Source organism: Paramormyrops kingsleyae, chromosome 15, assembly GCF_048594095.1.
Source record: "Paramormyrops kingsleyae isolate MSU_618 chromosome 15, PKINGS_0.4, whole genome shotgun sequence".
In the NCBI taxonomy this organism is placed as follows: domain Eukaryota; kingdom Metazoa; phylum Chordata; class Actinopteri; order Osteoglossiformes; family Mormyridae; genus Paramormyrops; species Paramormyrops kingsleyae.
Genome location: NC_132811.1, coordinates 17,463,496 through 17,487,720, shown reverse-complemented (window position 1 = coordinate 17,487,720; position 24,225 = coordinate 17,463,496). Strand labels below are relative to the sequence as shown.

General features: G+C 44.7%; 2 protein-coding genes across 2 annotated transcripts in view; both read right to left on the bottom strand.

Moving 5' to 3' along the window:
- The window catches only part of slc1a7b (solute carrier family 1 member 7b), a 52,222-nt gene that overhangs the window by 2,319 nt on the left and 25,678 nt on the right, over positions 1 to 24,225 (bottom strand). Inside the window, exons 4-10 of the mRNA XM_023794584.1 lie at positions 7,707 to 7,749; positions 6,737 to 6,971; positions 6,043 to 6,142; positions 5,357 to 5,590; positions 1,808 to 2,002; positions 629 to 763; positions 285 to 384 (exon numbers count right to left, since the gene is read on the bottom strand). Of these exons, the coding sequence (XP_023650352.1) occupies positions 285 to 384; positions 629 to 763; positions 1,808 to 2,002; positions 5,357 to 5,590; positions 6,043 to 6,142; positions 6,737 to 6,971; positions 7,707 to 7,749 (1,042 nt within the window). The remainder of the gene's footprint in view (positions 1 to 284; positions 385 to 628; positions 764 to 1,807; positions 2,003 to 5,356; positions 5,591 to 6,042; positions 6,143 to 6,736; positions 6,972 to 7,706; positions 7,750 to 24,225) is intronic.
- On the bottom strand, positions 10,865 to 23,447 carry LOC140578474 (uncharacterized). The gene is made up of 2 exons (XM_072699573.1): positions 20,984 to 23,447; positions 10,865 to 13,383 (listed from the first exon to the last, which is right to left on the bottom strand). Exons 1-2 carry the CDS (start codon positions 22,082 to 22,084, stop codon positions 13,363 to 13,365), a joined length of 1,122 nt encoding a protein of 373 aa, XP_072555674.1. The 5' UTR covers positions 22,085 to 23,447; the 3' UTR covers positions 10,865 to 13,362.

The window sequence follows — 24,225 nt, the reverse complement described above, 5'->3', positions numbered from 1 at the left end:
ACCTGCTGGTCTCTCTACCTGCCTATCTGTCTCTGTCTGTCTGTCTGTCTGTGTATTTCTGTCAGCCTGTCTGTCTCTCTACCTGCTTGTCTGTCTGCCTGTCTTTCTGTCTATGTGTCTGCCTGCTGTTCTGTCTGTTGGTCAGCCTGTCTGCTTGTCTGTCTGTGTATCTTTCTGTCTGCCAGTCTCTCTATCTGCCTGTCTGTCTCCCTGTCTTTCTGTCTGTCTGCGTGTTTGTCTGTCTTTATGTCTGTCCTTTCAGACGGGTGCAGCGGGCTGGTTACCCCTTCCCCTTCCTTGATGAAGTCCTTCCTGCAGATGTGAGCCATGATTCCGGTAGCCAGCGCATCTCCCATCACATTGACCATGGTCCTGAAACGATCCCTGAAAGACACAAGCTCATGTGGGTCTCAAGGGCAGGTCAGATGTCGGATCAGTTCCGATAGGGTCCCCACTATGATATTTAACATGCTTCAATGTTTACAATGCATTCATAATGTTCATCTGATCACCCAGCTAGCTGTTTGTAAGTTTTAAAAACCAAAAAATTCAAAAGATATTCAAAAGTCAAATAATGAAAACGCTCACATTTTATGAGATTCATACAGTTTCTACAGGATTTACTTACAGCGCCCAATCAACTGCTATTATGAGAGTGATGTCATCAGTAGGCAATCCGACAGATGTTAGCACGATCACCATGGTAACGAGGCCCGCCTGGGGGATCCCTGCTGCACCTATGCTGGCTGCTGTGGCTGTTATACTGGGAGTGATGGAGAAACAGGCATGGGCTTTTCTCAACTTTCACCTGTGGCGACTGCCCCTGTTGTTAACCAGAGTCGACAGATGTTCTGGGCTTCATTCAAACACCTACGAGTCTCAAAGGGCCACATCACACATTACAGCTCAGGATGGGGGAGTAAGACCCACCTGTGGCAGTACTGATGTCTTGGACAAGAATAAAAATAGTAATTCAGCATGACTGAGGGATAATGCATCAAGGGCACAGAGGCCAGTCAGCAGTGATCATTAATCCAGTTCCCTGGGTTGGGTGGTGAGCTTTGTTGTGCAGTTTCTTGGAAAATGCATCAGATATTCTGAAGTTTGGACAGCCAGTATACTGTAAATGTGGATGGATTTTTTTTTTAGTTAGTAATTGATTTAAACTATCTGGGTCCTAGTTTTATGACATTCTTTACCGCAGAATGTAAAACAAAGATTAATTCCTTAAAATGACTTGATTACAGTTTCATCTTCAGGGCCAGTTTTCATCTTGCGTATGTGGTGTGTCGTGTCAAGTGCCCATAATATGGAGAAGTCAACCCTGGACAGCCTCTTAAAGGTTTATGGACTCGTAGTGCATAGTGGGCTAGCAGAACATCCTGCTCTTTTTCTGCACTCCTCTTAGTGGAAATCACCACAGTTTGGCCCCAAATCTGACAAAAAAATCGTATGTGAAATATCGCAGGCTTAACCATGCAGACACAGAGAGTGAAGGGCTGGGAAAAGCCTGTTTGAGGTCTGTTTGCTACAGAGATACTATGATAGACTGATGACATTTCATCTACAGATAAGTCTAATATAACATTAATAGAGTTTAACCAAGCAGTTCAGTAGTGGATGCCCTTTGCAAATGATTTCTCATACTCTTTCATAGCCATGGGTTATGCATGATGCAAACCATAAACCCTGTACCTTCTGTTCGGCAGAATTTTCCAACCTTGTTTCTGCCACAGAACACTTTTCATAGGGCAGCTTTTTTCAACCACCACCCCACCACGGATCCCCCACCCGGGCCTCCGTCTACCTGATGGTGATGATCTGCCCGAAGTCCAGCTCGTAGTTGTTGACCTGGGCGATGAAGATGGCGGCCACGGCCTCGTACAGCGCCGTGCCGTCCATGTTGATGGTGGCACCTACGGGCAGCACGAAGCGGATGATCCGCCGGTCGATGTGGTTGTTCTCCAGGAGGCACTTGAAGGTGATGGGCAGTGTGGCAGAGCTGTGGAGAGGAGATGGTGGGCGGACCAGTCAGAGCTCTCCCTAGGGCTGCAGGTGGGGAACGTGGTCACCCCATGGAGGTATAGACTATGAACATAACTGCAAACTCCCGAAAATTATGCTGACATGTGATTCTCAATCGGGTCTTCAGGGACCCCCCAGTAGGGAGCTCGGAGGGGGGGTCCCGAGGACCGGTTTGCATTCTCACAACATTGCTCCCAGTCTTCAGACCTTCCTGCAGCCTCTGTGATCCACTAAATATTGAAATACTTCTGCATATGACAATAAACTTTTGAATCAAGGATCGCCTATTTCTGGTTGCTGGAATTAAAACCAGGTTAAATATTTTGTTCTTCCCGGAATCTAAGTGTTTTGGAAAGTTAGCATAAGTAAACTTATTTTGTTTCAATTATATGGTTTGGTTGTAACGTAACAATAACAAAATATTTATTGAATAGTATTGTTGTGTATGGGGAGACTGAAGCTGGGTCTGCCTCGGACTCGGTACTGGAGGCCCACTGGATCGATCAGATGAGAGGTCAGGTTCTGGCACATATGCATGCAGTGTGGGCCAAGTCTGCTTGGATTTTTCCTCAACCTCATTTTTTCTCCAACTAAAACCAGATGCTGCCTGATCATCTCATCCCGTTTTGTGCGTTTAAGGGACAGCCGCAGTGGAGGAAAGGCTTCCGATATTTCACAGAGGTCAACGCGACGATTTCCAACTGAGGCGCAAATTAAAACGAAAGGAACAGAAAGCGGACGGCTGTGGGTCCCGGAGCTCTGTGACGAACCGGTCTAAGGTTCAGATGCAAAATAAATTATGGCCGACATCCCTTCCTCCCCACCCAGCGAGTCAATGCAATCCTGCAAACGCCCACACACACGTGTACAGAGCCAGTGAAGGCAAAACAGCCACACGGAGCGTGGACATGACAGTGACGGTCATCACATTGTTTGGTCTATCACTATTTCATTGTTTAATGAATGCCTTTGCAGGCTAGAAATTGGAAATGCATCAACACTGCTTATTTAGAATAGTGTGGCTTATTTTATATAGGCTTGAATCCCCGAATGTACAAACAGAGAATTCCCCGTTGGCTCCCGCAGTCCATGGAAGTGGCCATCGTTACAGACCTCTCCTCGTTGGACGAGCTCTGGAACTTCGTGTTTGGTAAGAAGCGTATCCACCATCTCCTTCCTGACCGTCCAGATGCACGTTTGCTAAGACTCTCTCTGGACCCACGTCCCCCATTAGAACATCTTTTTTTTTCTTCTTTTTTTTCAAAGAACTTTCCCCAAGGAGATGGATGCACATAGTGAACAAGCACGTTCACCATCTGCCATGTGTCTACGACTCAGATGACGCGGCAGAGGAGCATGTTGGTGCCTTCCTTGTCTGGCCATCCGTAGCTCTCAGATCTGAGCTGCCTTTTAATGGATCTCAGATAACGCCCGAGCTTAGGACTCTGTGATGGACTGGCACATCCTCCAGCATCTTCTCCTGCCTTGTGCCCTATGCTTCCTGAAATTATGGTTTATTTGCCTTTTATACAAGTACAGGCACATTGTAATATGTTTGTTTTTCTTGCATAGCTTATCTTGCTCTCTGAGACACACATGTGCACATATAGAGGAGAGAGCAAAGCTAACAATCAGCCAACAATCTAGTGGCTCTGGTGCATTTTTCAGGGGGTTAAAGACCCTGCTGAAGGGACCCAGTAGAGATGTACAGTCATGTGAAAAAATTAGGACCTCCATTAAATATTTAGTACTTTATTAAGAAATATCAACATATCAATATTTAAATCTTATTTCAAATTGTATTTGTAGATATATATGATGTAATTGCATCACCTAAAAACAAGAAACAAATTCACTTATTTAACAAAATAAATTTACTAAGATGCCATTTCCTGGTGAGGAAAAATTTAGGACACTTTCGCTGGCAGAAAGTTTCCCCCACTCTCCAATGCAGAATTCCTTAAGCTGTATGATGTTTGAAAGGTGTCTCACATGCACGGCCCGTTTCAAATCACCCCACAGCATCTCAATATGATTCAGATCCGGCTTTGACTTGGCCATTCCAGAACTCTCCATTTCTTTCTTCTAAGCCATTTCTTGGTAGATTTACTGGAATGTTTTGGGTCATTGATGATCTCACATTGTCCTCAAGCCCCCTCTGATACAATGAAGAATCCATAGTGGATTATATGATGGTGAGCTGGCCAAGTTCTGCTGCAGCAAAGCAGCCCCAAACCATGACATCTCCACCCCCATCCTTTACAGCTGGTATGAGGATCTTTTGCTCAAAATCTCTCTTTGGTTTAAACCAAACATGTCCTCTGTTACTGTGCCCAAATAATTCAATTTTAGATTGATCTGTCCAAAGCACATCATTCCAAGTCCTGGTCTTTGTCTAGGTGATCTCCGGCAAACTTCAGTCTTGCCCTGATATTTTTTTTGACAGCAAGGGTTTCCTCCTTGCACACCTCCCACGTAAATCAAACTTGTGCTGTCTCTTTCTGATGGTAGATGCATGTACCTTGACATTATTATGGCAAGAGCTTCCTGTATGTCCCATGATGACATTTTTGGAGTTTTGGAGACTTCTTTCAGCATCTTGCAGTCTGTTCTTGGGCTGAACTTGCTAGGACTGCCTAACCTGGCCATGTTGGCAATTGTTTTAAATGTTCTCCGGTTGTAAATTATTTTCCAGACAGTGGAATGGCTGATTCCAAACTATCTTTTTATATCCCTTCCCAGACTCATATGCATCTACAATCTTCTTTCTGAAGGCCTCAGAGAGCTCTTTGGGTCTCACCATGGTGATACCACTCACTTCAACAATCAGTAGCAAACCAAACTGAATGTCTGTGCTTTAAGTAAGACAGGTTCCACCAAAAAGCTCTGTAATAATGTTCTAATCATTTTCACCTGATGTGGTGCACTAGGATCTAATTCTAGGCATTTTAAATAGTAATGGATGTGAGGGTGTCCTAACTTTTTCCTCAGTGGAAATTGGCATCATAGTTAATTTTGTGTGTTAAATAAGTGAATTTGTTTCTTGTTCTTGCATAGGTGATACAATTACATCACCTTTATCTACAGATATGATTTGAAAGAAGAATATTGATATGTTGCTATTTCTTAATAAAGAATTAAATATTTAATGGGGTGTCCTATTTTTTTCACATGGCTGTATGTACTCTGCTGAATGCATGATTCAAACTGGTGGCCTTCTGATCTCAGGAACAGAGGCTAATGCACTGAACCTCACACACAGGGAAAAGGGCTGTTCACCCTCAACTGTTGCCAGAAGCTGGATGGATGGAGGAATATATAATTGGTGTACCTAGAGGATGTAGCCAGCGAGATGAGCAGGGCCTGTAGGATTCCTCGGATGTAGACAATGGGGCTCTTCTTGGTGATGAAGAAGTACATGCTGGGCAGGATGAAGAGCCCGTGCAGGATGAGACCCATCACCACAGTGACGGCGTAGAATCCCAGCTTCTTGCCCATATCAGATGGATCGCTCATCTCCAGGATCTTCCCGGCGACCAGGAACACGATGCCAAAGGGGAAATACCTACAGTGAAAATGTGACCCGTTAACCTGTGCCTTTCACATCAATCTCCCTTAACTGCTGATCCAGAGCAGGGTTGCAGTAATCCTGGGATGTATCCAAGGAAACAGAAGGAATGAGGCAGGAGACATTCTGCACAAGATATCAGTTAATAGCAGAGCGCACTCTCCCAGCTTTGGAAATGATGGCCAATTCACGTAACCGCATGATTTTAGACTGAGAGAGGAAACCAGAGGCTCCTCACACACAGAGCTGTGGACAGCAATGAACCCCCCCTCCCACCCTAGACGTGTGATAAGATAAGGTAAGACACTTTACTGATACCAGGGAGAAAATTCTCCACAGTTTACTGACCCAGCATGGTGTCCTTGCATTCAGAGCAATATTACTCTCACAGTAGAGCAATTGTCTGAATAACATGTGATGAAATCTACAGGAAGGCAGCTTGTACTTACCAGATGACGATGGCGACTATCTTCAGGACCGCTTCATTCAGACTCTGGCAGAAGTTGACCAGAGCACTGCCGTTAGGTCCCATTCTGCCAAGCATGATTCCTGAGGATGGAGATAGCGAATATTCACATCTGAAAGGGTGGCGGTACTATTTTAATATTTAGTCCTGTATATTATAAGGTTATGTAATAATCCATCCATCTATCCATTTTTAGAAATATATATCTAGCTAAGTTTGCAGTGGCCTGGCTATGGCAAGATACACATTGGACAGGACCACCCATTCATCATGGAGAAACATTCGTACTCTAATAGAGATTTTGATTCATAGAATCATCTAAATTGCAAGTTTATGAACTGAGTGAGGCAGGCAGTAGTCCAGACAGGAGAAATTCTAGGATTTTTTAAGGTTGGGGGATAAGAAGGGTCAAAATTTGTACAAAGATATAAACCTTATCATTAGCCAAAGATACGTCTTGATTTGGTGAGTGACAAAGGACGGGGCTCTCCGGGGGCCAATCAACCTTCAGTGCCCCTGTGGCCCCGCCCTGGTATATATCCCTGAGCCCAGAAGAACGTGAGCACTGTGCAGACACAGCTGGCACTTAATTCAAGGCTGAACCCCTGAATGTGAGAGGCAACAATGATGCTGAGTGAGCCACAGGGCCACCAGCACAGAATGAGAAGCTGTTTTACCCATTGTGGCCGAGAAGATGACGATGCCAAGCACGTTCATGCCCTCGCTGGTGCCGGGGAGGGTACGGAGGATGACATCGGGAGGGGGCGTCAGGTCCAGGGAGAAGTTCTGGACGTCTGTGCCGTTTTCATCCTGGATGCCGTAGATCAGGGACCGGCGGGTCGTGGACTCGGCCAGGCTCTGGCTGGCGGAGGGTTTTGGTGTCTTCATGATTGGGATGCTTCTTGTCCGATACTTTGAGGTACAGAAAGGAACAGAAGCGGTCAAACATAATAGTCAATATGGCAAAAAGCAAGTTTCATCTGACACATTGTTTCAGGGCTCAGTCTTAGTCAATGCCAGTAAGAGCACTGATATTTCTACCCTCTCACAAATGTGCTTCAAATTCATGTGGTTCTGAGCGCAGATTGAGCACAGCTGCTTGAAATAGCCTCCTGTTTGTCACCCGACGGGATGGATCACATGCTCACATCTCTGTCTCCTGCCAGCTCTGTTGGCTTTTCACTCTCCGATTCACCTGAAGTGGGGAGACTAAGGAATCCATATAGAAGGTAAAGCCCCACCATCAATCCCTCCCACCTGGGGCCCCTTCACTCTCAGCCAAGCCTGGCAGCATCACCACCCTAACAGCGGGCAATTAGGACCTCACAGGAGCTTGAGAGATGTGACAAAGCCCTGTGCTCTGAAGAAGAATCCTAGCAGATCTCCTGCCTCCCCTTTGGGCAACAGGGTTGGTGTAATGCAGTGGTCCTCAAACTGGTTCCCTAGGGGGGCGCAGAGGTATTGCGGGGGGGGGGGGGGGGTTGGGGGCCTCAGGGGCAAATAATCTCTTCACAAACTGGACGATTAAACAAATAAAGCAGCACAACATTACAGTAACTAAAAATAAATAAACCACTAACTTACGGGTACTATTAGAGCATTTTTGTAATTTATTTAATTTGACATTTTGATTTACGGTTTCCTTACCTGTTGAAAGGTAGCTTGAACCAGGTTTGCTGGAAACATGTTTCTAGAAGGGAGAGAAAAGGAAAGTGATTTGGTGGGACACTGTAACTTTCAGAGGTCATCTGAGTAGAAAACATTTTGGGAAGATACAAACGTGTGTATGTGTGTGAGAGAGACCCGTAAATTCTAGAGAGAAGGTTCCAATACAGTCAGCGATCATTGTGGGTTTACAAAAGGGCATTTTAATTTGACGAGTTTGAGGACAAATTAATTTGTTTCAAAGCATAACGCTGCCATAGAAAAACTTTACAACAAGCCAAAGCTAAGGAAAAGTTAACATTAACATTAACGTGACGCAAATGGCTGGCACACTTAAACATGCCAGAATTAATTCATTTTACACGTGTCAGTGAAATTAGCTAATGGTGTCATGTGGCATTGTGGTATGGTGTCCCAGTGCATAGTACTGTGGTTTCACACCCCTGGGATTGTGGGATAGAGTTGTGCCTCAGCTCAGTTTGTAAGCCGCGTATCCTGTAACAAGGCTGGCATCCCTCCCCAGCATGTGAACTGCTTCCTCAAATGAAGTGCAAATTTCCAAAACTCACCGTCTCAATCCATGGGATACATTTTTCAGAAAATTTCTGTTTACTCGTGAGTAAGTTTTGGAAATTTAACGAAAACTCTTCGCTGGATGAGAATTGAGTGCGTTTTGGTTCCCAGTGGTTCCTGCCTGGCCATAGAACAATGGAGAGACTATTTGCCTTTGCACGGTTGCGTGATGGTGTGTGGGAATACGCTAACATAGTCTACATCTGTTTTGTGGACTAGGGAAAGATATACGACCAAAATTCCTGGAATATACGGTGGGAGGTGGTGCAGGAGAATGGGCTACTGCTTGCTGCTTAGTCCTTGTATCAGGGCCAGCTTGGGCACCGTTTCAGGGGCCAAGGGCAAAGCTGCACTTGGGAGCTTCCACCAAGAAAGCTGAGGATCATTTCACTGCTTCCTCAACACAAGTAATTCGGAGTCCCTAGGCAGACGTCTGTTCTGCCTATAGCTACAGCTGACTCTGCCTGTATGAATATAAAAGTTTGGTGTCCACATCCTCCAAGTGTTTTGAAGTGGGTGTCGCATCTCCCCAACACTCCTGACTGTGATTATCATGGACAGGATGTTAAGGAGCAGCCGGGGCTGGAAGGCCATTCAGGTCGCGGTGTAGAGGTGACATCCCTGCTATTTAGCAGATGTCATTCTTTTAGCGGAATCCGACCAGGGACCCTGACTTCTGCTTCAGCAGTTACATGGTGGAAAGTCGGTGTGTGAAGAGGGACAGAGTAGGTGCCATAATGTCCTTGTTATTCGGTACTGGTAGATAATGAAAGGTGCCGGTACTCTGAAGAAAATCAAAGGGCACTTTTCCACTGCACCAGGTACCACACTTCTGGTACTTCAAGAAAGTATCAGAAATGCGGTACTTCAAAGTGTTGGTTTTCCACTGGTGTAAAAACTGGTACCAGTGCTGAATGACATCACAATGCGAGCCAAGGTATTTTGTACTGAATTCGAAAAATGGCTGTAGTATATTAATATAATCTATATAATACCAACATTGCATGTTATGCACATGCAATTCTTACATCACTGGTCAGATAGATTAAGATTAGGCTTTTTCTTACTTTCAGTTCTGTACGGATATTATAGCTCAGGGAGTTTAAAACATTTTTATTCTGTTTAAGGAAAAAAAACAACTTTTAGCACGTTTTACAATTAAAATGATTATTCCTTTTCAAGATTATCTAGTATATGTTTAAAAATCAGTTTAAAGTTTACCTCCGCTTCTTGTGCATGAGCGTTGCATGCGTTCCCCGAGACAGTCATAATCATTTTCATCCTTGCTGTTTAAATCACTCCTAGACGAGTTTGTGGGAAACTTATGTTGAACTCCTATTTTTTGCTTTATAAATACCCCAATATTTATTACAACAAAATAATACTGTGCTGTCCTAGTATATTATACAAAACACTTTATTTCTTGTCATGTCATCTTGATCTTGTTGAATATGTTCTTCAGGCCAGACATCTTTAGCTTGGATCTCTACATTTGTCCATTCATCCATTATTATTATGTTTTTTTTTTTTTTTTTTTAACTTTATCATTGTTTCTCATTGAGTACTCAACTGTTTCCATGGCAATGGTTGTATTGTGTTTCAGAAGCAGACTATTTGCATAACCAATCAACAAACAAAGCGTCGGCACTTTTGGTACTGGAACTTTTAGTACTGGTACTCGATGGGAAGTCAATGGAAAAGGGAAAGCACCAAAGGTACGGCACCTGGTGCAGTGGAAAAGCACCCTAAAAGGTGCAGGAGGTGTGTGTGTGGGGGGGGGGGGGGGTGACTGAAAGTCATGTTATTGTTACTGGGATGTTATGGACCTGAAAAGTATGAGGTGTCACAGACTGTCCTATTCCTACGTGTTTGTGTTGAATTACCCAGTCTGCAGGAAATACACAAGTAAGCATCTCATTGTACTCAGTACTCAATACTTGTACAAATGACAATAAACCTGAATCCTTTTAAGACCTTCCATGTGTCTCCTCATCACCCATAATCTCTCCACCCTGGGATATCCCAAGTCCAGGTCCACCATCACCACCAAACTCTCATCATGCTCTTACAGAAGTCAGTGAAAAACAGCCCAAAGACAAACTTGAACCAGATTTGCTGGAACAACACCAGCAGAAATGAATTCATTTTACAGTGAAACGGCAGTCAGATATTATGGAAAAAGCATGTCATTAAAACATAAGTGGCCTCTTTTCACACAGCCATTAGAAATTTTCTCAGTGGTAGCCTTAACTGAATCGTTTGATAATGATCTATTTCACTGACACACTATCTATTGAGCTAATTCTCACTCTGCTTGGAAACGGCTCACATTCAGACCTCATTCTGTGCCAGAAGACTTTCCAGATGCACTGGCTGTGGAAAAGAATGGTGGTTGCAGACGATATTTACAAATTTCTGCTCCATCCCTGTGCCTCCTCAAACTGACGCAAAGCCTCGGAAATCACGTGGAAACGTGCTCTGTTTGTGCCAAATCTCACTCCGCTCTGTGTTTGTAGCTGTGGATTCCATAATCCTTCAAACATCATTGTTTTTGTTTTTCTGCCTTTTGCTGTGTATATATTGTCATGATTAATGTATTTACATGATTATTTATCAGTATAACTTGATAACCCTAAAAGTGCCAAATGAGATATATATTAACACAAAAAACAACAGCTCTCTGTCCTAAAACCCAAATGTAACCATTCTATCTTTGGTGTGATTACATAGTAATAATTCAGTCACAGTGATCACTAAGGAGGCAAGCATCCTGTTTATAAACCAAAACCAGTCAACGATCTTGGACTCTGTCCTGAACAGGCCTATTGTGAAGCGAAAAAGACCAAACATTTCCAAATATTATTATTTTTTTACAGCTTTAATCCGCAAGTGTGCCACACAAGGTTAAAAAAAAGACAATTTGGAAAAACAACTTAAATAGGACATAGTTTAAAGTGTGGAAAGACAAGCTTTCAAAAGGAAGCCTCTGCAAATCAATTTCCGCAGAGTGTCTTGTTAAACTGAGGTAAAAGGAAGTTAAATGTTAAGGTTTCTCGCTGGAAAGAATGCAGGCATGTATTCATGCACTGAGAAATTCACTACCCTATCAAAACAAACTTCTTTGAGCTATTCAAGGTGCGCTGCACTACGACAATCAGCTGTGATGAAAATGTCCTCCAGGTTCCCTTTCATCGCAGATCGAACCTTAATTAATTTTGCCTGTTTTGTGCCATTTTAAGTTCCCTTTTACATCCCTCCAAAAAGCTATTTGGACAAATCAGGGAATCAATAGTTATATAACGCTTTTTATTTTATTGTGCATTGTAGCTGCCCTATTAAATTTACTTGAAGTTGTGTAACTTACATTGTTTCTTTTGCTTTATATCATTATTATAAATGTTTAATTATTGTATTTCTTTCATTATGAAGGCTAATGGGGAATGTAAAATACAGTAAAAATCTTGGCAACAACTCCAGAAGAATTGGAGTTGGCAAATTTAGTGTTTTACCCGGCATGCAGTTCCAGCCGTTCACACATCTGGATTTATATGACTCTCAAAGGTGTACAGTCCAGCAGATTATGGACCTCTGGCTATGGCAGGGGTTTGAATCCCGGGGCTGGCAGAGTAATTATATCACGGTTTGGCCCTTGAGTATGGCCCTTAACCCCAACTGCTCTGGGAATCCTGCTATCTGACCCCGGACTTTCCTCAGTTATATATTGCTTTGGACCAAAGCATCTGCTAAACAGATAAATGGAAATGTTTTGCAGGGGTCTCACTGGGGAATTCCACTATCCTGCCATGCTACACTATAGATGTAAAACTGTTCACAAAAAAATGAATGAATGAACACTGCACTTTAATTTGCCATTGTCACTGTCACTCTGTCACTGTTTTCCTTCAGTCCTCCCAGCCCTTCCCAGTGTTCCCTATTGCTCCTTTCATTTATTATTATTTTTTTTGTGGGGGGGGGGGCTTCTGGATGATGCTGAATCTATAGCAAAGCAGGTGTCAGAGCTTTGCAATCCATCACAAAAGCAGGAGGTCCAGACTGAAGGGCTCCTTTAGGTGTCAGTGGTCAGAGAGCTTCTCCCCTCTGTCAAACATGCCAAGGGAAGTCAGAAATAGAGGAGCGGGGGCCACGTCTCCCCCAGTCACATTTGGTTCCCCATGCAGCTGCAGTGACCTACACCTTCTACAGCTTTAACCATGTCCTCAGTGATGTCACATCAACAGGTATCTATGTAGCACCTAACAATACTGGGAAAAACAATCACATTGCAATATTTCTGGGTTTTGCAATTGCCGTTCATAACGGCGCCTTTTGCTGTTTAACACATTTCTGTCATGATACAGAAAAGATGAATTAACGGTCCTTATCTTTCATTATAAATCCATGTGTTACTGAAGCCAATTTGCTGCACATGCAGAACACGAAGATGAAACATACCTAAGAAACACACTAGTCCTACATCAGACAAACTAATTTTGCCATATGTATTAGTTATTTTTTAAGTGCTAAGTGTTAGTAATATTTTACAATCTTTATTTTAAAATCTTTGAATCTGCATTCATGATGCGACTATTGCATGTGTGCCCATTGTGATTTACATTGCACCCCCCTTGTTGCCAGAGCAAAATCTGGTTCCCCTCAAACTCCTTTCCATGCTACTGAACATGCCACATGCTGATGTGATGACTCCGGAGGTGGCAGTTGAACAATAATGGTCCTGAACTTCCTACCTCCTCAGTGACACACCTCCCACCAGCCTAAAATATAATCTCAGTGTTTCAGGCTTGGTGGTAGGAGAGGGAGTGAGTGATGACTTTATAAATACATGGCCACAAACTTAGTGGGGCACTTAGGCTAGCTGGCCATCTCATTCAGGAAGGCTCCTGCAGAATTCAGCTTCATTTTCTGACACATGGTCTCCATCGACAGGTGGCATGGAGCTTCAGAGGTCTACAGTGTGACCTCACAGTTAGAGAACTTTGGGTCTGATTCCTGCCCTGGTTCTGTGTGTGTTGGCTTTGCTGGATCCCCATCAGTCTGCATGGATTTCCTACTGCTGCTGCGGCTTCATCTGATGGTTAGAAGAGTTTAAGATGAGCTGATCTAGCTTTAAGAATTTGAAAAAAGTTTAATAATTCACTGTTTACTTAAATGACTTTCATAATTTCTGTTACTGAAGTTTTGATAGAGGATGAACAGCTAACAGCAGATATTCTCCCCAATTTTTCATTCAAAGGAAAACATTTTGTTTTCCAGATTGTTTAAACACAGGAGTTAAAAGGCTATTTTCAGTTTGAAAACTGAAAATGAAATTGAATTTTCAAATGCATCAGCTTCTAACCACAAATGCTTTATGGCACTTGAAAAATTTCAAATTCAAATAGGTGCAGAAGGCTGTTCAACCACTAAATTTAATAAAAAACACTTACCATTGTGTTTAAAAAAAGGGAGCAAAATTAAAATGACATGGTCAGTCCAGAGAGCTGCTCTCTATCATTAATGGAGTAATTCATACTGGTGATGATGCAGAATAAACTGTATTGGTGTAAAGTTTATTCCGCTAGTGCAAGAAAACAGCACTTACATAAAGCCAAAATATAACATAAAAACCCAATTATGCTCTTGTTCCTCTCCAAATAGCCTCTGATTTTTCACAAACATCATATTTAAACCTTCTTATACACTACAGCTACCCTGTAAATTGTCAGCCTTAATGTTTGCAGTATCACCAGTGAACAGATACATCTGAATCTGGAGTTCAGCCATAAAAGAGGATGCCTTTATTGTCAGTGTGCAAGCAACACATGCAAAGAAATTTAATTTTCACGAATCCCATTATGCTCTCCTAAGAGACACACATGCACACAGGTGAGGGGGGGTCGGAGTGCTGGGTGGGCCATCTGTTCAGCACCTCTGAAGCAGTTATTGAGGTTAGGGGCCTCGTTCAAAGTATGATCACTCTGCCAGCCACTGGATTCAAGCATGTGACACAAACAGAGACAAGCAGAGCCCTTGTCATCCAAGTGAAGAAGAGAATACAGGGGAGGATATCCAGGTGGCCACATTTACATGTTATTTATTTAGTAGATACTTACATGAGACATACATTACAAGATACATTTTTGAGAAAGCAGGCTCAGACAGTCACTGAAGCAGTTGAGGGTTAAAGGCCTTGCTCAACAGCCTGATATCACTCTGCCGACCCAGGGATTTGAACCGGCAACCTTCTGATGACAGGCACAGCAGCCTAACCTACCATCCCCAACAACCAAAGCGGAAAGAAAGGCATTCATTTCATAATGGAGATGCTGGAGATCGAACCCAAGACTTCATACACCAAAAGCACGCCCACAACCACAACCCTCCATAACAAGAAACTGGCACTGCATACAGTGCTGTTTAACATGCATGACAGCATCAGCAGAAGATTAAATACAGATCAGATGAACAGAAGAAATATGACAAGGGGTCAGGTCCCAGTAGTAAGAATAGGGGCATGGAAACAATGCTACTATGTAACAACATCAATTTTTCAAAGTTATATCAGTTTCACGGTATACAACAGTATTTTTTTTAAAGTATGACTGGGCGTTTACCACATTTTACAGGACACATTTTTGTTTTACGTTTATGCATTGTTCCCACATTAACTATATTATTTTATTATTAGTCATTGCGCCTGTCAACTACCCTAATGATAACATACGGTTAAAGTGATTGTTGGTTAACTGCTTATAGATAAATAGCTAATGGTAAGGTGTGCACCAGACAAGTTAACATTTTTAAGTGTTAAATAGTTCAGTGTTGCTGGAACGGGATGTCGGTCTTTAAGATGCTTCGCCAAGTTTGACATGTTACAACTTTGTAGCACTGTTTGGATAGAGGTTTATCGACATCCTTAGTCTTTCTATGCTCGTCTGCAAAATACTTACAAACGACACTTTTGCGTTTTTTTTTTTTTTGCTAAAGCAGCTTGCAAAGTGCCTTCAACTGCAGCATATGCCATGTTCGGCCAGCTCGGTACGTGTGTGTTAACCAGCGCGAATGCGTTCAGCGGCTGTTAAGAGGAGTGGAGGGGCTGCACGAGTGTGTGCGTGCACGTGTAGCGGATGGGACCTACATCCGCCTTGCAGGGGTACAAAACTCTCCTCTGAATGACTGAGAGTCAAGGGAGCTAGGTCCCTGGCCCCCGAGTCAACTCGCCCCAGGCCCACCCTGCCTATACAATATGAATGAGGTAGCTTGGCTTCAGGATTTATACGTCACGGTGGTGACCTGAAGGTTCAGGGTGTGGGCGCGGGAGTACCCTACCCCCCCTTTTACTATTTATGCGACTTACCTTGCCCCTTCCCAAGCTGCAACACCCATAAGCAGAGGCTGAGGCGCCCCCTACTCCAGAGAAGATACCTTAATATGAAAAATAACTCCACAAAAGCGTGATATACGAAAACCAGTAAATAATGGCTAGGTTTATTACTCAAAAGAAAGATTAATAAAATAAGCAAATGAAAATTCCCACCGGTTTGGAGAATTAACACCCTCAGTTACTTAAATAAGTCCCCCTATGTAACAAACCATTCCCACTTAGTGCCATACAAGTCCAAAGTCAAGCAACATTACCAACTTTATATTTAGCCGCAAACAGCACCACAACACATGACCACAGCGAACAATGTCCCTTATCAAACCTCCAATCCGTAGGGCGCCGTCAGCCGGGGAGTCCTCCGTCCAAAAAAAATAAAATAAATTAATTAATAAAAAGTTCAACTTAAAAGAAAAAATCGAACATCCAAAAAACAAGATTTAAATCAACTCTTCCATGGCAAACCAGTCCAGAGCGTGCAAAAGAAAAGTTGGGAAGCAAAAAAACAATCTTCTTAATCGCTGTCCCGGTGGTGGTTATCCCAAAGCAGCAATTCCCAACGAGAACTAAAAGAAATCACTCCACAAATATCGGTATTTCTATAAACCGAACATTACTACTACTTCACCTTGCATATTCCGGCTAGTTTCGCTTCTCCGTAGAACAGTCTCTGATTGGCAGGGTACTGCTAGCCCTAGCGACAATACGAATCTAAAAAAAAGAAACGAAAGAAGCGTCTTTGCTCACCGCCCCTTCACCCGTACCGGTGCACTGTGTTGCACTGTACGTTAATCTGATCCAAAACCGATCGATAATGGAAACCCAAGACTTTTCTTTTGTGGCTTTGACCCAATCGAAAACTACCGTCTTTCACCACATAGGTTTCCTTCCCGCCTCGCTTATTATTTTTTTTCCCTCCTATGTACATCCGTTCCGTCCCCTTCCTATTGAACGCCACATGCTGATTGGCTACTATCCATTTAATATTTTACATCCGTCACATTCCCCCCTTCCAAACCCTGCCATATCAGAGACTCCTCCACAGGCACAATGGACTCCGCATGAAGGGTACAGGGGTCAGTACAGTTAACACTAAAAGGGGTCACACGCTGTGTCTCTACATCATGGTAGCCTTTGCACAACTCACCCAAGATGCTATTAATCAGTTGGGTGAAAAATAGAGTATGTAATGTCACTCCATTACATACCCCTCACGGTACCTTACAGGTAATTGACCTCTGGTACTTCTCTGTGGGCGCCCCAGGTTGTCTGCACCAACACTATCGGACTCAGAATCCTCTGCATCCCCAGATAAATCCTCAACGGCAGACCTTTCCCCCACACTAACATCCGAAACTACCTCTTGTCCTGCATCCTGCAGTACTCCCTGATCACTCCCCGCACCCCTATTGGGCATGATTGTGTCCTGAGGCATGCAGTGAGGAATGTAAACTAAATCTGCCAGATCAGTGTCCGGACTGCGTTCGGTTCTCCTGTGTCTGAGCGTGATGTTTTTCCTAACTGGTGTTGGGAAAATGCAATGTTTCATTTGATTTCGATGCACTACCCTGGAAGGGCCACCTGCCTCAGGCTTGACTGTGAACACCGGCAAGTCTGGGTGATTCTGCTTGACAACCAGATAAGGACCTGGCTCCCATTTGTCCTGAATTTTATTCCTTCCCCTTGCTCGATGATTTCTCAGCAGCACTCGATCACCCGGCCTGACCAGTGCAGCACGTGACGTCCGGTCATAGACCCGCTTTCGCCGCCAAGATACATCCTGGTTAGCGGTTCTAGCTGCTTCAGCTGCCACCTTCAATCTTTCATGATGGCCCAACACCCAGTCGTCCAGGTTGTCAGCATCACTGTGCTCCAAATCCTTTCCCCCCAAAATGTCCTGAGGCAACCTAGCATCTCTACCAAAGAGAAGGTAAAAAGGGGAGTATCCAGTTGAGGAGTGAATGTGACTGTTATAAGCCATCACTAGTTCAGGGAGGTACTCCTTCCAGTTAGCCTTCCTCTCTGGTGACAAGGTTCTAAGCATGTCATGCATGGTTCTATTGAACCGTTCGCACTGGGCATTGCCTTGTGGATGGTAAGGACTGGTGCGACTTTTGGAGATGCCATAGATGCGACATAGCTCCTTAATCACGCTTGCCTCAAAACTGCGTCCCTGATCCGAGTGAAGCCTGGCTGGGCAACCATAATACACAAACCAATGTTTTACAATAGCCCTAGCTGTAGTCTTCGCAGACTGATCCTTGGTCGGAACCGCGATGGTGAACCGCGTAAACATGTCAGTCAGAACCAATACATTTTCGTACCCCCCCACCGACCTCTCTAGAAGTGTATAATCCATGGCCAACACCTCCAGAGGCGCAGTAACATTCGTGCAGGTCATAGGGGCCCTAATTTTCGGGAAGACGTCCTTTGCCAATGCGCATCGCTTACATTGCTTCACCCAGTCCCGGACATCTCGGCTCATTAAGGGCCAGTAGTAACTCCGTCTCATGCGTGCAAGCACACCCTTCTCACTAAAATGACCCCCGTGGTCGTGCTCCATACTGAAGACATGCTTGCGCAGAGATTCAGGTAAAACCAACTGCCGTACTTCCTCTCCGTCTCTTGGATCACGAATGAAACGGAATAAGACACCATGATGCATCTTCAGTCGATCCCATTGTAAAGATATCTTTTTAAATCCAGGTCCCATCTCTTGCAACTGGTGTTGGTCAGGCTGATCACCCCTTTTCACTGCGACAATCAACGGGCCCACAATAGGATCATCGGCCTGGAGTTGCTGGAGTTCTTCCCAACTATGACCATAGACCGTGGCCTTAACAGCAGCCTGAGAGGCAGCTAGCACCCCTGGTCCCTTGGCATCATCCTCCTGCCCAGGCCATAAGCAGGCACGGACCACATCTGCCTGTATAATCAAGAAATCCTTGTCCGTGTCACCCACTTCCGGTTCCTGAACATGAGGAATCCGGGACAAAACATCTGCGTTAGTATTCTCCCTCCCAGGCTTATAATGTACCTCGAAATCATACTCTGCAAGCTGGGCGACCCACCGCTGCTCTACAGCCCCGAGGTTCGCAGTCTCCAGATACCGCAGAGGGTTGTGATCAGTCACAACAGTGAACCTGGAGTACACCAGGAGGTCTCGGAACTTTTCCGTTACCGCCCACTTGAGGGCTAATAGTTCGAGCTTAAATGCACTATAATTCTTGTCATTGCGCTCCGACCCCCTTAGGCCCCGACTGGCAAATGCAATAACACGCTCTACTCCACTCTGCCGCTGACTGAGCACCGCCCCTAACCCAAGAAAACTGCCATCAGTAGTCAGAGTAAAAGGAAGTGAAAGGTCTGGGTAAGCAAGTACTGGGGGAGACATGAGGCATCTCCTTAGGCTATCAAATGCCTCCTGACAGTCCTTACTCCAGACAAAGGCAACAGGTTGCTCTCCTCTACCCCTCTTCACCTTTCCCATTAGGGAGTGCAACGGCTTAGCCAACTGAGCAAAATTTGGAACAAACCGTCTGTAGTAGGACATGAAGCCGACAACTTGCCGCACGGCTTTCACCGTCTTAGGGACGGGCCAATCTTGGAGTGCCTTAACTTTTTCCATATCCACCTGGACCCCTGCCGCAGATACTACATGGCCTAAAAATTTAACCTCAGGCTTCAGCAGGAAACACTTACTTGGTTTCAACTTAAGCCCATGTTCTTTCAGGCGAGTGAACACGAGGTCCAATTTCTCACAGTGGCTATCAAAATCGCAAGAGAACACAAGCACATCATCAAGGTATATCAATAGGACATCAAAGGCCAAATCACCTAGCACCACCTCCATAAGCCTTTGAAACGTTGCGGGGGCATTGCAAAGGCCAAATGGCATTCTAGTCCACTGATATAAACCAAATGGTGTTGTGACTGCTGTCTTCTCTTGATCCTCTCCATGGACTGCTACCTGGAAGTATCCAGCTGTCAGGTCCAGGGAGGAGAAAATCCGCGCCTTACCAAGGGCATCCAATGACTCCTCAACCCTCGGCAAAGGATAAGCATCCTTCAAGGTCACCCCATTCAATTTTCGGTAGTCACAACAAAATCGTACTAACTTGTCTCGCTTAACTACAATTACCGCAGGAGAGGCCCATGGGCTGCAGCTCTCCTTGAGGACCCCTTGTGCAACTAGATCCTGAACATGCCTTTTGAACTCTTGAAAAATATGTGGGGGAACACGCCGATGCCTCTGCTTAATCGGTTGTGCATCTCCTGTCTGGATATGGTGGGTCACAGTGGTGGTGTATCCAAAGTCACTGTCATGTTGGGAAAACACTGCGCGATGTCTTTCCAGAAGGCCATTTAACCTTTGCACCTGAGATGGAGTCAGCCCTTGGAGATCAGCCTGCACCGGCACCGATAATGGTCCCACTTCCTCCATGGACTGATCCTTTTCCTGGCCGATCCCCCTTACATACAGTTCTCCATTGACCTCCTCCACCGTCACAACTTCCCTTGGTATAATCGCTTCTGGCTTACTCAGCTCAGCTACTCTGGATTTGGGGAACAGTGTTATTGGCCGCTCACTAGTGTTGAGCAATCGCACAGGAACTTTTCCCCCCACAGCTTGGGCCAGGACATTCGCTACCAACAAGCCCCGAGGAAGGTTAGTACCAGTAGAGGCCTCTACTAACACCTTGCACCTTGCTCTAGGAGGTATCCTACAGCGGCCCTCAATTACTTTTTCGCTGAGGGGAGGGACAGTAACTACCTCCTTCCCTGCTACCTTTACATACCCAATTCTCCCTCCTGGGCCAACACACCTCTCTCCCTCTGAGATGGTGGCCAGTACACGGCTCAGCCTAGCCTCCCCTGTCCAAGGTGCACTCCGGTCCACCTTCTTAATCCCCTTAAAGTCAGCAAAAAGGCCTTTAAGCCCTCCAATCACATTCATTCCGAGAATACCTGGCACTACTTTCCTGTCTACTGCATTGCTGACACTATCCTTCAACACAAAGACACACCGACCTCGCAACAACCTCCCCATGCACTCAATGTCTGCTTCCAGACACCCCACCACAGGTATATCAATGCCATTAGCCGCCGTAAGGCGGACCCACTTAGCAGGCGACAGAGGAGACTCTGTCCCTTCAAGGTGCTTCCTGAAATAAGTTTCAGAGATGGTGGTCACCTCAGAGCCCGTATCAAGAAGGCAACTTGTCTTCACCCCATTTATCCAGACATCAATGGTAAAGCATTCCCCAAAAACATTATCAGGAGAAAGTGTTGAACTCTGTTCACTCACCCCTGTCACTGTTCTGACTCCAGCAGGAGGTGAGCCACCAGGGCTTTGCATGTTATCCTCAACCTGGCCCACTTCTGTCGTATTAAGGGCTGCCATCTTCACCCTGTGTCTTGTCCGCTCACCTTGTTGACATACGCGACTGGTGTGGCCTGGTCGGTTGCAAGTGTAGCAAATAAGTCTTCCTCCATCATCCCTTAGTGGTGGCCCTCTCATCCTACCAGGAGGCCCAATCCGCTCTCTGCCACACACCATCTCGAAGAGTTCCTCTTGGCGGGCAGCTAACTTTTGTACAGCTTCATGAAGAACCTTAAGCGTCAGCGGGGAAGATGCATTCTCAGCAATCGTAGCATGAACGGCTCCTCTCACCTGGCCCTTAGCCGCACCAGCTGCAGGGACCTCCTCCTCTTCTGACCATGTAATGGCAGCATGCATGAGTTCAAGGAAAGTCTGGGTCGGTTGCGCCTTCTCTTGCCTCTTCATTTCACGACGCAAGAAATCATCCCTGAGGCCAAGTACAAACTGTTCTTTTAACATTTTATCAGGATCTGGGAGACGCCCTGGGTCCCGCTGTTTCAGTTTACACAGCTTTTCCTGGAGGTCATACGCATAGGCACGAATCTTCTCCCCGATCAACTGCTTCCTATCGTAAAAGTCCTTAAGCCGGGTACCAATAGGGACCTTATCCCCATATGTCTCTTCCAGAACCTTAAAGACTTCTTCCACATCAGTGGTATCTCCACTCAACATGAATTTAACAGTCATCTTTGCCTCACCCTTGAGATGTTGTCTGAGCAGCTCTATTTTGTCCTCTTCAGGCACCCTGGCTATCTTGAAGCAGGACTTCATGGAGGCTATCCACTCCTCCACGCATAGTTCACCTGGGGATGTACTGCCAGTGAAATCCGAACATTTCCTCTCTCTTGGAATGTACAAGGCTGCTGTGGTCTTGGACTGTTGCTCAATAACAGCCTTCGCCATACCCAGTGCCTCCCTCTGATCCTGCCTAGCCTGATCCAGGAGCGCTGCCTGCTCCCCTAGCCGAGCCGTCTGCTCTGCAACTTTGGCCTGAAGGGCCTCAAACTGCCTTTGTAACTCTTCCATATCTGCTCTATTTGTGACTGAGTTTAGAAGACCACCTAAATTAAATGAAAACTATTGGATACCATACAGAGCTGCCAGGAATTGATCCTGTTCGTGACGCCACAATGTAGCGGATGGGACCTACATCCGCCTTGCAGGGGTACAAAACTCTCCTCTGAATGACTGAGAGTCAAGGGAGCTAGGTCCCTGGCCCCCGAGTCAACTCGCCCCAGGCCCACCCTGCCTATACAATATGAATGAGGTAGCTTGGCTTCAGGATTTATACGTCACGGTGGTGACCTGAAGGTTCAGGGTGTGGGCGCGGGAGTACCCTACCCCCCCTTTTACTATTTATGCGACTTACCTTGCCCCTTCCCAAGCTGCAACACCCATAAGCAGAGGCTGAGGCGCCCCCTACTCCAGAGAAGATACCTTAATATGAAAAATAACTCCACAAAAGCGTGATATACGAAAACCAGTAAATAATGGCTAGGTTTATTACTCAAAAGAAAGATTAATAAAATAAGCAAATGAAAATTCCCACCGGTTTGGAGAATTAACACCCTCAGTTACTTAAATAAGTCCCCCTATGTAACAAACCATTCCCACTTAGTGCCATACAAGTCCAAAGTCAAGCAACATTACCAACTTTATATTTAGCCGCAAACAGCACCACAACACATGACCACAGCGAACAATGTCCCTTATCAAACCTCCAATCCGTAGGGCGCCGTCAGCCGGGGAGTCCTCCGTCCAAAAAAAATAAAATAAATTAATTAATAAAAAGTTCAACTTAAAAGAAAAAATCGAACATCCAAAAAACAAGATTTAAATCAACTCTTCCATGGCAAACCAGTCCAGAGCGTGCAAAAGAAAAGTTGGGAAGCAAAAAAACAATCTTCTTAATCGCTGTCCCGGTGGTGGTTATCCCAAAGCAGCAATTCCCAACGAGAACTAAAAGAAATCACTCCACAAATATCGGTATTTCTATAAACCGAACATTACTACTACTTCACCTTGCATATTCCGGCTAGTTTCGCTTCTCCGTAGAACAGTCTCTGATTGGCAGGGTACTGCTAGCCCTAGCGACAATACGAATCTAAAAAAAAGAAACGAAAGAAGCGTCTTTGCTCACCGCCCCTTCACCCGTACCGGTGCACTGTGTTGCACTGTACGTTAATCTGATCCAAAACCGATCGATAATGGAAACCCAAGACTTTTCTTTTGTGGCTTTGACCCAATCGAAAACTACCGTCTTTCACCACATAGGTTTCCTTCCCGCCTCGCTTATTATTTTTTTTCCCTCCTATGTACATCCGTTCCGTCCCCTTCCTATTGAACGCCACATGCTGATTGGCTACTATCCATTTAATATTTTACATCCGTCACACACGCACGCCTGCGCTGTAGTGGTGCTGTGTGACGTGTGACGAAGAGGCGAAAACCGCACTGTTGGTATTAATAATGATGAGTATCTAAGCAGATCATTCTTAATATCGATTAGTATCTGAGAATCGATTTTTTGACAACCCCCGTGTCTCATTATTTTCAACTGCAGCGTCTTCCGTTTATGATCTTTCGCGGTACACCTTAAGTGTTGTGATGTTAGCTGCTGTCAATGAAATATATTATGACAACATTAAGAAAGTTTAATTTGTAGTTTTTTTAAAGTCCGCTGCTTCAGCAGACATGCCCACCACACATTTTGGGGGGCAAGTGCTCCAGGGGGAAAAAAGGGCACTTTTTGCATATGTGGAAAACCTTTTCTTTTTATAATAAAAAAAACGCACAGGTTAAATGCAATTTGACTTTTATTTCAAAATATTCTCTAAAAATAGACCAAAATGTATGAGAACGAATAAGACTGACTGTGGTCATTACAAGAACAGGGCAGAATGGTCATTTTCACAGGCAATTGGGAACTGCCTATTTTTCCTTTAGCAAATTAATGTGTTAATGTTGCCAATATGTTACACCAAAAAAAATTAACATGTCTAACCAGTGCTTCTCAAAACTTTTAACATGCACCCCCAACACCGTACCCTTCAAACTACCAATAACAACGTCACTGTTCTGTCACAATCAGGTCACAACACAGTGCGTAAATGTCTGCGAGCATCGCTGAGTCAGTAACAACCAGTTAGGCTAAAGACTGCATCTTT

Coding starts and splice junctions, on each gene's coding strand:
- LOC140578474 (XM_072699573.1), bottom strand. CDS start 22,084: ATGGAAGAGTTACAAAGGCAGTTTGAGGCCCTTCAGGCCAAAGTTGCA. Junction 13,384..20,983: donor GAGTCAGAACAGTGACAGGG/GTGAGTGAACAG, acceptor TCTAACCATCAG/ATGAAGCCGCAGCAGCAGTA.